At 44.4% G+C, this 15036-nt stretch overlaps 1 protein-coding gene across 1 annotated transcript in view; it reads left to right on the top strand.

Annotated features, from left to right (window-relative positions):
- Nucleotides 1–275: 275 nt before the first annotated feature.
- The window catches only part of pawr (PRKC, apoptosis, WT1, regulator), a 50072-nt gene continuing 35311 nt past the window's right edge, over nucleotides 276–15036 (top strand). The window contains exons 1-2 of the mRNA XM_083692425.1: nucleotides 276–349; nucleotides 657–1384. Coding sequence (XP_083548551.1) covers nucleotides 812–1384 — 573 coding nt within the window. The 5' untranslated portion in view covers nucleotides 276–349; nucleotides 657–811. The remainder of the gene's footprint in view (nucleotides 350–656; nucleotides 1385–15036) is intronic.

Raw genomic sequence — 15036 nt, 5'->3', positions numbered from 1 at the left:
TGAAAACTGTGAGAACTAGTATTCTTTCTAGTGAGCAATGACAGTTAGGCTACACATGCACTGAGGCGGCACACAGCAGCAAAACAATCTAAGTAGAAAACAAAAACACTTTGCAACATAGAACAGTAACATTGCAATATTAGTGTAGACAGCAGCAACACGGTAGGCTAATCTCGGTTTCATTCGTGAATACTCGTGTGTGTTCGGAGACAGCCCAGCACGCAAAAGAGGGAGAGGGGGCAGAGCGCTGTTCCCTGGGTTGCGTGTGACGAATCGAATTCGCCAGTGAAGTACAATTCATTCCAACGCACTGTTCACCTGAGAGATCGAAAGCATTGCAAAATAACAGGTGAGTCTCATTGAAAACACTTCTCACAATTACAATAGTTAGCAGTATGTTATATTTTGATATCTAAGGCACTTATCCAGAATGAAACATGTTGGAGAAAGGACCACTTCTAAAAGTTATCGGGTTGTTTTAACTTTGGCAAAAAGTTCGCTATGCAGAATATGGCTCGTTGATGGCTTATTTGAGTCGCTATTACTATTGAGCATCCAAATTGTATCTTCATATCAACCATATTTAATATAATAGTCATTTAGAAAAAGTTTTGCCTATTTTCAAACTAACTGTCATTCTCTTTACCTGTCTGTAGCCCAGCGCTATTATAAGGAATGTGGTGTTATTAAAAGCAGTAACGGACGAGTGTTTGCCAGATTCAAACGGAAACTACTATTTCCTTACCAAAGGACCGTGGTCTACAAACTTAGAACAAGCCATTGGTGAAACACAAACAGAACGAAAGGGAACATGGCAACTGGTGGATTTAGACCAAATGCAACGACAGACTTTCTGGAGGAGTGGAAGGCTAAACGGGAGAAAATGAGGGCAAAAATGCTGGGGGACATCGCCGCGGCCACGGGCGCGTGTACTGGTGGCGTCGCTGCCACAGCATCCCTTGGGACCACCAGCAACAAAAGTGAGATGCGCAATGCCACCTCGAGCATTGAACTAAACAATAACGGGAACCCAGGCTCCACCGCTGTAAATTGTGGGTCACCCTACCCTATGGCTCGCTCATCGTCAACCTCGGCTCTGAAGAGACCTGAAGATGACCCACAACCGACACCAGCCGCCAGAGTGGAAAGTGTCCAGGCAACTAACCTGAAGAGGACACCGGCGCCGGAGAAAGTCCCATGCACCCCACAAGAGTCTACCCCAACTGCTTGCAATGACAGCGACAAGGAAAGCCCCTCATCTAGTAAAGGCAAAGAGAAGAAGAGCAGTGGTCCAAGCGCCAGGAAGGGAAAAGGACAGATAGAGAAGAGAAAGTTGAGGGAGAAGCGCAGATCAACAGGTGTTGTCAGCATACCATCCAATGAGGTGAGTGTCCTGTCAGCTGTCAATCATACTGTCGGTTGTTTACACATCCCCTGTTACACGAGGGGAGGTTAACACTGAAAAAAGTTACGAGACTACTGTATCATCCCAATACAGATTATATGTATTCTGTACCTGCTTTTAAAGGCATTATTATTATGATGGTACTACTACTATATAGTCTTGTATTCAGTTTGGTGTTTTTAAGGATAATTATTGTATCAAATACTTGAAAAAGAAGTCAAAGGGGATGCTAAACACTCATTCCATTAAACTTTCCGGCACAGTCCGGCACTGTCTGGCACAGAGGTGAAGACTGCCGTCTCAGTATGCTGGAGATGCATGGAGAGAGCAGCGCTGTTGTTATTGCACTTAAATCATGTCACAACCCATGCCGCTTAAGATTCAAGCAGCCATGCTGATGAAAACATACTTTGGTGGCCCTCAGTATACACTTACACGTATGCTTTACTGTTATTAAACATCAGCAAACACGTCGACAATCTGTGGAAAAATGAAATGATAAAAACGAGCATGTTTTTTATGGCTTGACATTGGCTTGGTGCTGTGAAACGACATGGTGTAGGCCCCTTCCTTTTTTTCGACAGGCACCCATGCATGATGCCCTCTGGGGAGTTCCACTTGGAGGTTGACCAGTGTCTCAGTTGGCTCGCCGCATCCTGTTATTAGGAGATCCGCGGTGCCAGAACAAAGTCGTTTGAGAACTGGTCATTAAGCCAGGCCCTAATGCTAGGTTTCAGCGTCACTGATCGTGCCAAATATGTGCGATCATGCCCTATGGTTTCCTTGTTCTTGTACTGAAAGCAAAGTTGCTGCGTAACATATTTTATTGCATTGCGTACTGTCATTTTCAGTCCCGTCACAAATCTAAACAGTAACACACCATGACGGGCTGTATGATTGGAACCCCTTCACACAAGTCCCATTGTGTTATGATTTTTTATTGAATAGGTGCGTGGGGATAATCTCCCCTGTTATGTTCGGTTGGGCACAATACATGGTGTAGCTGTTGAGGGGCTTTCCGAGTGATAGGGAACCCAATAGCTTCACTCTGGCTATGATGGGCTGATAATGACTTCACGGTTAACTGGAGCAAACACTCGGGTCTGTGCAGCGTCAACCAGGAGCACCTCCGACATTCCAGGAAGGTGTCTCCTTTCGCCCTCCCTGTCTCACCCTTTTGGCGGTGAAAGGGATGTGTCTGTGGCTGTTTGAGACCTTTGACCCGTACAAGAATTCTTATGGCACAAAGGAGTACAGCTCGAGTGTGTGTGTGTGTGTGTGTGTGTGTGTGTGTGTGTGTGTGTGTGTGTGTGTGTGTGTGAGAGAGTGAGAGTGTGAAGGTTACACTCTCACTGTGTCTTGGGTGAGGTTTTCTCTTTCTCTCTAGGTCTAGTATGTGTGGGGTTTGTTGGGTCGGTGCGTTTCCCGTCGGCTGCACCGTGGCCCAGGCCTGATTTATGCTCCTCATTGTTTGGGGCTGTACGTGTTTCAGTGCCCTCAGTGAGTTGAGGCCCTGGTGGAGACTGAGGGACTTTGGTGCTTTTAGCCCTGAGCGTGAACTTTGTTTCATGTGCTAGACAGGATCTCCCTGATAAAGGCTACTGCTGCTGTGTGGAACACCCAGGCCCTTCAGAACCGTTTGTCAGCAGCACCAATGAAAGGCTCCAGGACCGTATGATACACATCTGTGCCAACAGCTTTGCCAATTAGCACACTGGCGATCGGACCGCAGAGTAGCCAAGGGGATTTTCACAGAGCTAGTTCCTGATTATGCACGGGCATCATTAATACACTTTGTGTTGTTTATCCGTGTCTGTCATAAGCGAAATGGACTTTGTGTGTGTGTGTGTGTGTGTGTGTGTGTGTGTGTGTGTGTGTGTGTGTGTGTGTGTGTGCGTGTGTGTGCGCGTGTATGTGTGCGTGCTATTTAACAGTGGGTGGTGTCAATGTTCTCTGATATCTTTATCTTTACAGTTTATTTTTCCTTTGAGAATTTGAATCAACAAAGTGCTAATAAATGGACGCTCCATTGTTTGACAGTTGGCATTGCCTCAAAATGTTCATGGTCCTTTTGTAGAAGCTACAGGTCCAATCTGATTGGTACCGTTTCCACTTGCCAACTGAAACAGTTTTTTTTAAACTAGGTTGCATGGTTGTTACCCACAGTTTATAAAAGATTACCTCAAATCAGATTTAGTTTTGATACTAACATCAATGGCTCTCTAGACCGCTTGTTATCCACTGAGCTATGTCTGGAACATATAAACATTTATCAGTAAGCATTCTCGAGTGAAATGCTATTTTCATGTTGGAACCCAGTGTTTCTTCAGGATCACTTCATATTGTTGTGTCTAAAGTAGCAGTGCTGTTTACACATTAGTGTCACTGAAGGGTAAAGTGACAGGACAGGTTTGCATTAGAGCTATATTCAGTCCCCTTTGGCATACCCTGGAGAATGTCTTATTTGACGTAGATGTGATAAAGTAGCCTTACACAAATGTGTATTTTCAACGCCTCGGCTATCAAAACAACCCCTGGTCAAGAGAGACCGATTTTTTTCACAACCAGCAGCTGTGGCATTGTGGTAAAATGAACATCCTAAGGGGAGAGGCCCTTCTTGTTGCTACTCTCTAGCTGGACTAAGCCTCTGGGAGTAGCAGCCTATGTTTTAACCCCCCTACTTCCTCACACTGTGCTGTTTCTCGTCCATTGGTGTTAGGTTTCCACCTCAGAGGGTTAGGGTTAGCCATACCTCTCTTCTTGCTGTAGAAACATCATCAATTATTCTGTTCAACAGGTCTCCCATGGTTTAGAGTTATGGGTAGAGCATTCATACACGCCTTTGAATAGGTGTGAAAGTAGTGGACAGGAATAGTTTTTCCTTTCATGGCGTTTTAGTATGTCACTTAATTGTTAGGTAAACAGTTGTTTGTTCAAGTCACTACCATCAAGTGTTCCTATTTATAAGTGTTGAAAGGAATGTAAGAATGAATGTCGGAGTTGGGTGGAGTGTGCTTTACTTAAGCACGTAGGCACGAGAGGCTGTGCTTTATTGTGAATAAAATGGCTGTGTGTTTTATCTGCATAAATTACAGTAATGTCCATGTGCAACAAAGCATCCCTCAGCTGTGACTGAATTACGAAAATTCGTTTTCTTGTCACAATTCTGTTTTGTTTTTTAACACAACGCCACTCAGCGATGACTTTATTCATGATAAAGCACAGCCTCTGGTGCCTTATTATTTATTTAAAACCCTTCCAAACAAGGTCACATCACAGCAAATACCACAGGGATTGTATCATAGGTTTAGGTAAGCAATAAATTATTTGTTTTTGGGGAGTCTGGTTTGTGAAAGTATGCTAAACTCTTTAATTGAAACAAGCGTTTTTTAGTTCTTTAGCCAATAGTGCCTGAGAGTTTCCAACAACATGTGTATGGTCGATTTATTAGGAGTTCTAGATTGTTTACGACTGTCACAGAAACAGCTCATTAGGGGTGATAGAAAAAAGAATTCCCAATAGACCGGTTCTGAGAAAGTTGGGGGAATTCCAGGGGGAGAGGAGCGGGAAGAATGTGGAACTACAGCACTGTTCCTGGTTCTTTGACAGAGTTAACAGTTAGACCCCTTAACACCGGGGCACCCAGAGGTCTCTCAGCACCTCGTAAAACACCCCGCTCCCCCTAATAGGCTGTGGCATTGTTTTTTGTGCAGGTTTCAGGAACGTTACATACACGTCGGTTCTCATTAATGCGGCCTCTGACTAGATGAGGCACAGAGAATAGCTGTCCATTATGCTGTCAGAGGTAAACCACATCACTGAATCAGACAGAGGGAATGCAATGGGTAAAATGGTGCCTTCAATGGAATCCAGAAGTGGTCCTGCTCCTCCAATGAGACCGGCTCTGTGAGTGACCTTACCCCTGTTTGTTCCCCACATCCTCTTGACCTTTGGCATGAAATCCCTTCTCCAGCAGTTTGTAATAACACAACTCAGCAGTAAGCATATATTCCAGATCCATGTTAGCAGCTTTTAATAAGTAATAGCCTGTTAATAATAAATCACATTGAGAGTTCATGTTTTTTTTTTTTTTTTTTTTTTTTTTTATACAGTGCTTGAATGTTTTAATCTAGGTTAGTGCCCTTTTGTTATGGCTATGTACTGCAGGAGCTCCATGTGTGTGTACAGTAGGTTATTACAGGGCAAGAATGCTCCCCTGCACTGCTTTCAGAGAATGCAGAAATCTCTCCCCGCCCTGGGCATTGACGTCTGCAGCACATGTCTCGTAAATGAGTTAGAACTCACCTGTTCCCTCAAGCCTGGCTTTCTTACCCCCCTCCTCCCCTGAGCGCAATACAAGTCATGGTCTATGGTCTCAGACTATAGTCAGTGGACACTAGGCCACTGTACGTCTGCACCCAAAATAGATATTTTACGGTGGCTTGTGTTTGCGCTTTGTGTTTGCGTGACAAAGTACACGCTCCTCTGTCACTGCCCGAGTGACGCAGTGACTTTTTGATTGGCAAATCATTAACCATGAGAGTCCAGGCCAGATCAAACCCAGGTAGTTAAGTGCAGGGATGGCTGGCAGACTTGCATGGTGGTGTTGTGGTTAATACTCATACTGTGTTATGAAATGTGACTAAGACTATGTCCCCCGTCAGGGCACTCGTAAATGATTGATCATTTACGTTAATGGAATGTACAGCTATGAGAAATGTTTTATTTTACTTTAATCATTGATTGAACCTACTTTTAGTTTATATGACCCATATTTACCAGTGTTCAACCACTTGTTGGAAACTATTTGGGTAGTTAGTTAGTTAGGTAGTTAGTTATAGTGGATATAGTAAATGCAGGCACTAGTTATAGTAAATGCAGTATATTGGCTGATTATGGCTTCGTTGTGCCTACCATTGAAAATGCCAAACCGCCTTCGCTAATTTCTCAGCTGTTTGACCACCGATTTTTATGCCATTTCGTATGTCTGCTCACCGTGCCAATGTCTACACATCCCCTGAATATTGTAACAATTAGTTCAGCCGTTTTCATTTACCAGGTATCTACAGCAATTTCTACACAACCGATTAAGATTCGGCTTTCGGGCTCCATTAGGTAATGTCCCAGAGCAGTGCAAGTTAAGTTCGTAGGTAATACAGTTTTTATTCAATATCTAAAATATTGCATTCACGTGCCCATAAACGACGTACGGTGAAGACCAAAATGCTAACTTTGCTAACATTAAGCAAAAAAGTTAGCATTTTGGTCTAAGCGTGATCGTTTTAACTAAGCTGCAAGATACAGAATCAACAACAACCAACAACACTGCTGCTGGCTGCTGTGCTGTGACAGCTGTTGAATGTGCTGCCCTGCCACGTACTTTCAAGGATTGGATGGATGGATGGATGGATGGATGGATGGATGGATGGATGGATGGATGGATGGATGGATGGATGGATGGATCAGAGCTTGGCTACAATATTCGCTTAGATCACATCAATGAACAGAAAGGTTTAGTGAACCCCTACGTGGTTTGGGTGTGATTACAACTATTTTCGCATTACCCATAGCTAACAACGCTGTCATCACAGCTAGCGCCATGTGCTACATCATTACAGCTAAACTATATCTTTAGCCTGCAGGTCTATACGGTGTGTTTGTGAAAGCTAGGCAGATCATTATCATGACATTGCTGAACGGCGTGCTTTTGCTGGGATAACAATCTATGCCTGATAAACCAGACGTCTAGCTTGCTATTCATGCTAGTGTATAACTGATCATTTGGTATCGGCCAGGAACTTGTATCTTGTCATGCGAAATATAAATTACTATCTTGGAGAAAACATACTCTCAGAGTATGAATTAGGCTGTTTGAGAAAAGCTTTGAATCCTAAGCAACCTGCCCAGTGGTGTGTACATGGTTGTTTGAAGTACAGTAGACCAACATTATACTAGCACTATAGCAGGTATCAAAGCTGTGCACTGGAATACCTTGTTAGTGCATTGGTGAAGTTATGGACGGTGGTGCTTATTTTGAATTTGAAAAGCCATAACTTCTCACTTAAAACGTAGTCTTTGTTCATTAATGCTATTTATGGTCTGAACTTGCAAGCATTTGAGGCAAACATCATTCCTTTGAGCAAGAAGGGGGTTTCTCACTCGGTGTCCCCCTCCATTGAGGTTACACCTTCATAATCCACAAGCAGAGTGTTCCTTTCATCTGTCATACGTTCAGGCTTAGGCTTCCTTTCCCATATCTGTCCTTCCCAATACCGGCGATCACGCTAAGAGCATTAACATGAACTGTTACATGTTATGGTAATTGATGTGAGGTTGTTGAATTTCCCTGCTCTGCGTATCTACACAGACCTTCTGTATAAACTGTAGATCTTCTGATGTTTCATAATAGCTTATGGCTTCACACGGGTGTGTGGAGTAATCGTTTTCATGCCTCCTTTTAGGTGCTTTTAGGCCCACTTGTGCCTAGCTGCCAGGCTCCTGACTAGTAGGGGAACACACACACACACACACACACACGGTGGGGGGAGCCCTCACAGCAATGCCGTGGATTAGAGCCTGTCTGCTGATCAGCTTGCTCTTCCCCTGCTGATTTAGCTGTACTTGAGAGAGAGGGAGAGAGTAAAAGAGTGTGTTGGTGTGTGTAAATTTGTGTAAATGTAAGTTGTTTGTTGGACATTCCTATGTATTAGGCGGTGGTGGGGGATTTGTGAGTCAGCTGTAATCAGGCCACTCTGCGTGATTAGGCATTTGGGAGCCTGTCTGTTTGGATTCATTACAGGAGGATAATATAGAGCCGCTAGTCTCTCCTTCTCTCATTCCCTCTCCCTGTCTTTCCCTCTCTCCCTTCCTCCCCCCGTCTCTTTGTGAGCACGACAAGGACTGTTTCAGGGTGTCATGCAGTGACCACCCTGGGCAACACTTTTAACAGTTTTGCTTTGACATGTTGACAGTTTTGCTGAGTTTTGCCCTTATAGTCAATTAGAGTTTTGCCCTTATAGTCAATGGTGAACGTGGGAGTCTATCAATATAGCTTTTAAGTTGTGTATTGTACTGTAATGAGATAGTGGTACCTGGTAGCACACTCAACGACACAGATCCTTCTCCACTCCACCACAACACTCACCCTCTCTGTTATGTCACCATTCACCCGTCAGACTTTGTCCCACGATAAGCATCAGTATCTGTCACAGGATGACACTATGGTAACTAGGTGGTGAACGATAAACAAACAAGTCATAAAGCGCCCTCTTCGCTCGGCTTCACCATGGACCAGGGAGAGCTTTGGGTGTCATAGCAACGCCCAGGTGCAGTAGGAATGCGGGGATATTCAGGTGGAGGCTTTTTGATTCCTCAGGAGTGTTTGGCATTCCGCTGTGTGTGTGTGCGTGCGTGCGTGCGTGCGTGTGTGTGCGTGCATGTCTGCGTGTGTGTCTGCGTGTGTGTGTGTGTCTGTGCGTGCATGCATGCTAGGGGATTAAAACACATTCACGTTGTGTGTGCAGACCTAGCTTTGAGTTGATTTGTTGGAGAGAAGCTGAGAGAAATATGAGGAATGTGAAATGTGCTTTGAACAAATCAAATGTTCTCTCTGGAACGCACCGCAAGCCTGGATATTGAGATGTGCGTCGTTTGCAGCCCGTTTTTTTGATAAACGGAAAGCATAGCCAGGTACATATCAAACCAGAAACCAATGAAGTCATCATTCAGTGAAACAGCATGAGAATATGGCCTCTAAACACTCTAAATTGAACAGAAATCTCAGTTTGAACTGAACTGCCCCTGGATAGAAATCTGCGCCTGGATATAAACCTTCCCCTGGATAGAAATCTGCCCCTGGATAGAAATCTGCCCCTGGATAGAAATCTACCCCTGGATAGAAATCCTTGATCTTTAAGCTTTTCAAGCAAACAAAGACAAATTAAATGTGCTCTGGAGGATAGAAATGCCGACCTCCATCCCACCCTGCCTTTGAAGCTGGTGTGCGTGTGCGTGTGTGTGTGTGTGTGTGTGTGTGTGTGTATGTGTCCACTGAAGCTGGAAGCTGATTCTTTGTGCGTGTGTGCGCTCGCGTGTGTGCCTGTGTGTGTGTGTGTGTGTGTGTGTATATGTGTGTATATGTGTGTATATGTGTGTATGTGTGTGTCCACGGATGCTGTCGTGGGAGGACGGAGGGCCCCATCAGCTGTGTTTACCTATGTGACGCATCACTGGCACGCACAAACCCACAGCGTCCGCCGCAGACCACCAATTGGCTGGTAGAGCATACCTACTGCACCATGTGACCAGTGGATGTGTTCACAGGTGGCAGAAATGGGCTAAGACCCGACCCCTCACATCTTCCCCCATCCCAACGCCCTTTGGGGGCCTGGGACCACATCCAAATGGGAGTTGCTGTTTCATATCTTTTGTGTTAGAGCTCCCTAAGGCTCCATGGTGTGGCCCGTGCCGGCCATGTGCTAAGGGCCAGGGGGCGGGCCGCTTCCCTCCCCGAGGCTGCTGGGAGGCACGAGGCGCACGAGGCCCAAAGACAACAGAGACACGGAGCAGAACGCCCGGATTAGGACCCATTGTTCCCCACCAGTGGCCCAGGCTGCCCGTGCCCGCTTACCCCCTCGGTGCCACGTCTTAGAGAGCAGCCATTTAATCGCCGCTGGCCAACGACCCAGCCAAAGGTTACATTCATATGCCACTGGTTACCCAGTGGCCTTAAAGGTGCAATCTGTAATTCAAACAACAGCAAAGCAAATGGATACAGTTGCATTGTTTACAAACAATGGAGTCAAACAATCTTATATTCTAAGCATATTCTAAACATTCTAAGCTCATGAGGCATTTGTAAGTTATATTCATCAGGAATCAATGGCTATATATCATTAAATGTCCAGTGTATCAGTTATAGATTGCCACGTATGCTGGTACTGTATGAAAAGTCAACATGGTGGTGTAGCAACATACGGGCAACCAAACAAACAATAAACAGCCCTGTACAGCAGCTGATGAATCTCCACGATGTGGCGACGCCCTGCCGCTGGCACACTTTCCCCTATCGCATCCACTCACCATACAGCGCACCCTCACCCTGCATACCAACGGTCCTAACGTACTCAAGGATGAATTAAGTATCACTCTACAATGCATGTGTCTCAGCTTTTTAAAAGGACAAGTCCAATGTATGTACCTGTAAGTAAACATCAGTTACATTCCTGATACATATAACTATTATGATCACAATGACAAGTAAGTCATTGTCTGAGAACAAAGTGGTACAGTCAGTCTCTGGCCTCTCAGTGTAGCCCTGTGCTCTAAGAATGAGGTGTGGACAGGATGTGAGCTGGCCTGGCTGAGTGACGTCTATGACACAGGCCAGCGTAGAGAGGAGGACAGTATGAGATTGTGGCTGTCTGTCTCATTCCCAGACACTTCTGCCCAAATGCGTGAAAGGTCTGGTGGACTAAAGCATCAAACTTGGCCTTCATTAAGCCAATGGAAAGAGTGTTAAAAATGGACGTTCCATAGCCATTGGCATTCCCTCTGCTGACTGACAGGACAGGCATGGCTACTTGGGTGTTCTAGAGGGCTCAAATCAAATGTAATCAAAAGCATGCAAAGTTCTAAAAAGTAAAGCAATGGTATGGCCCATTGGTTTGAGTCTATATAACAAAGGACCAGAGTTTGTCCTGGTCAGGTCACATGGTCAGGAAAAATACCAGACCCTACTAACTGTTAAAGGGTAAGAAAAAAACTAACTTATGAACAGTTTTTGGCTCCAAAAAGTGTTTGAAATTAATTTGAACACTCGCAACACAATTTCACAGTAATTGGAATAGTTATTTGTCAGTGACAAAAGTACTCGGGACAGCAAAGTAATTCAAAACAAATTATTACAACACTCGAGCCAAACAGAGCATGTAATTCCCTGAATTTTTGTCTCTAGGGTCTGTTCACCCTTCCAATTTGGATCATCCGCCTGCTGCATTGTAAAACTGTCCACTGGCCACCAGATCACCGCAATGAAATAAGTCTGTCACTGCTCTATCCTCTTCGGTACTTATGAGTTGTTAAACGTTCCCTTCTGCATACTGAAGAGTATCTGTCTGGAACATTCTGTTTCCCCTCTCTTCTCTTAAAAGTAAACTATTGCATCATTAAAGCTGATTTAATTGGTTTTGAAAGTTGCTGTCACCCCATGACTCGAACCCTGAGCAAAAGTTTTAAAAGCGAGTATCTCTGAGAGATGGAGAAGGCTCATTTTTTTTTAATCTCCTGGGCGATGTCTGCACTTGCCCTGAGAGAAGTGGTAATTTGAGCAGACCAGCACCATGTTCCTTCGCCTGTGTGAATTAACCTTAGCCTGTGGAGGAGGCCGGTCTCCTAAAAGATGCATGGCCAATGGAACGCTTTACTTTGGCGTGACTGATTGGATTTTTATCCCCAAGACGCCCTCATTGATTGTGAACGCCTCGCCCAGAACCCCACAAGTCTCCTTTCTTCTCCTTCTCCCCTCCTCTTGTTCTTCTTCCCTATTCTGCTGTCTGCTGGCTGCCTGGATTTGATCCCTCTGGATGGTATTTAGCCTTTGGATACACATGATTTATTTATGTTCGACTAGTTCCACAATTTTTTTTTTTTTTTTTTTTTTTTTTTAGAGATGTGAAAGGGGCTCTAATCCATGGCTGGTTGATGAAACAGCTCATTTGCATGGCAGCCCTTGAGTCTGCCCAGTTGTTGTTTGTTTGGGTCCAGATAGATGCAGTCCATTCTTTTGTGTGGCCTCAGACTCATGAGTAAACATGAGGTATGGCGGTATGGCTCTGTGTGGCCTGTCTGTCATGTCACCCCCCCCCCCCCCCCCAGCTCACTCCTCTCTCTCTTACTTTTTCCTCTCTCCCGCTCCCTCTCTCTTGCCCTGTGGTGATACCTGGACCCTTCCAGAGCAGGATGAATGGGTTGGTGTCACCCGCTCCGTCTGTCCACAGGGCTGGATTTATCTTCCTCATGTCAGCCTGAAAGGTCACACAATCAAGTGCAAACAGTCCACAGCCCACCATTATCTATAAAGGGACAGAGAGAGAGGAGAGAGAGTGAGACATTGAGGGAGAGAGAGAGACACAGAGAGAGACTGGTGTGCCCCAAGGGAGCTCTCTTCTGAAATGAATGACAAACATAAACAGGATGCTTCTGGTATGTGGAATTTAATGTTCAAAAGAATAAACTGGATTAAACTGACCCAAATTTATTAAATGCAATGTTTTATTCTATTCACATGGTTTACATGATTATATTTGATATCAAAGCAGTAGCCATTAATACCAGGCAGATGTTCCACTGCATAAAGCACTCTCCTATTGGTTTCAACATTGTGATGATAATATTAATAATAATAATAATAATAATAATAATAATATGTATTATAAAGAAGCTATTTACCTAGCTACAGTACAGTATACATGTTGTCCAATCTTATGACTGGAATTGGAGTCCAACTAGTATAAAGCTTCCTGTTAGTAATGTTCTCATGAAACACTGTAATAACATTGTAATAACATTACATTGTTATAAACAGCTGGACAGAACATTCTTATAGAATGAATCACTTACAGTCCGTGAACTAGATTCAAGGTTGTGTGTTGTTGCATCTACCCCGATTTGCTTTTCCTAAACAGGATTATGCCAAATACAGAATCTTCCTGCAAAACTGGGATCTTTAGAATGGAGCCTTTGAAAGGGCTGATCCCAACAATTCCTAAGGACATTTCCAGCAACTGAATTTGACTACAGCGGCGCAGCCTTTTGATGTGGTTAGCACGACACGTGAAATTTAATTTGCTGTTTCCCAAGCATTGCCGTTAGCTCCACGCTAACACAACCTTGGCAGGAAAGCTGTTTGCTCTGTGTGTACTTGTTTAAAACCACCCTCCATAATCGAACTCTTGTACTTGTGCCATGTTCTCTCATGTTCTGGGTGAAGTCTGCACGGCAATGGTTTCCAGGTGAAAGGAGTAATGGTGTTTTTGCTGTGACTGTGCTCAAGCTTGGGCTTCACCTTTCCCAGCCTTCCCATTGGCTGGTGGTTGGACCCCAGACATTGCTGGACATGACTCATGGTCTAGTGTCTGCCAATGCCCAAACACAATGGCCTCTGTATACAAAAGCCCCCTTTCTCTGCGGAATGCAAAACATGCCTTAACAGCTTCCGATACAGTATATTGACAGATTGTGTTATTTGTTAGACATGCAAGCAAAGTAAGGTGCACTTCCATTTTTTCCCGGAAAGTTAAAGTTGAAGCAACATTTTGTTCCCAAGCACACCTCCCAGACAATGACAATCCTCACATTCTTATGTGAGAGATGAAGGGAAGTTATGATGTCTTCCAACCCCATAGTTTTGTCTTTTTACAAACCGTCAAAGGGAGGTTGTTGTCAATCCAAACCAGGTGTTCTCTAACATAGTACCTCATTAGCATTGTGGCTAGAAGACATCCCTCAGCATAGGGGGTGTTGACAGGAGGGAGAGTGATGGTTCTGATATGTTTCTCTTTGCTGCTGGAAGTCAAAAAGTAGGGGGAGGTATGTAGCGTGTGTCACTTTAGACACATTAGACATATTGTTATGGAGGTAGACTCTCCCCCAGACTCTCAGATCACATGCTGACTGTCAAGTTTTCCTTGTGTTCCCCCCTCTCTCTCTCTCTCTCTCTCTCTCTCTCTCTCTCTCTCTCTCTCTCTCTCTCTCTCCCTCTGTGTGGGTGTGCATCTGGCAGGGAGAGTTGAGACTTGTTGTTACAGCAGCTTTGCTGCTGAGTAAGGAGCACTCTTAAAATGTCTGGAGATAATGACTCTTCATTATTGCTGTGTCTGTATTGCTATGCCTGTAGTGTGGACTCTCTCTCTCTCTCTCTCCCTCCTTATCTCTCTCTCTCTCCTTCTCCGAGGAGGAGGAGGAGGAGGAGAAGGGTTAACAGCCCTGGGGTAATTACTGAGAAAGTGGAAACCTGACTGTTCTGTGCCTTTATCCCCTGATTTATTTTCTTCTTCTCTCCTGTTGAATAATTATTGGAGAGAGATTGTGCATGCTGTCACAGGTAAGGAGGGTGTGAGAGATGGAGAGGTTCTGCAGGGCTGTGCTCTCATTTGCACAGTGGCTGTCACCCAACATCTGAGCAAAGCATCATTGCCTCAGGGGGAAATGATTAATGTTGTGGATCAATTTGTCATAAAGATGGTTATGTAACGTTAGTGAATACATCATTATGTAACCACATAGCAGCATTTAAATCAGCAAGAGCCATCAAAGAACATAGAGGCGTTTTAGATAAGTTTTTCAAATATGTCACACTAATTTGCCAATCATTAGCCACGTATATTTTAGTATATCAGGGTGGATATTTACTAAGTCAGATATAAAAGATATAGATATAAAAGGCTTAAATTAGCAACAGCGGGGTGAATCAACCTGTGTCACCATCACTGACACCTGGCCGTACCGGGGCTCCCTGTTTCAAACCTGTTGGGTGCTGTTGGCCTTATCTGGTAATTAGATCTCTATTCTAAAGCCACATGGTTGCCAAAGCCACATTAATCTGATTAACATGTTTCCAGTTGGCTTCCTTG

The sequence above is a fragment of the Argentina silus genome, assembly GCF_951799395.1.
Source record: "Argentina silus genome assembly, chromosome: 20".
Classification (NCBI taxonomy): domain Eukaryota; kingdom Metazoa; phylum Chordata; class Actinopteri; order Argentiniformes; family Argentinidae; genus Argentina; species Argentina silus.
This window is presented reverse-complemented; position numbering and strand designations above follow the sequence as displayed.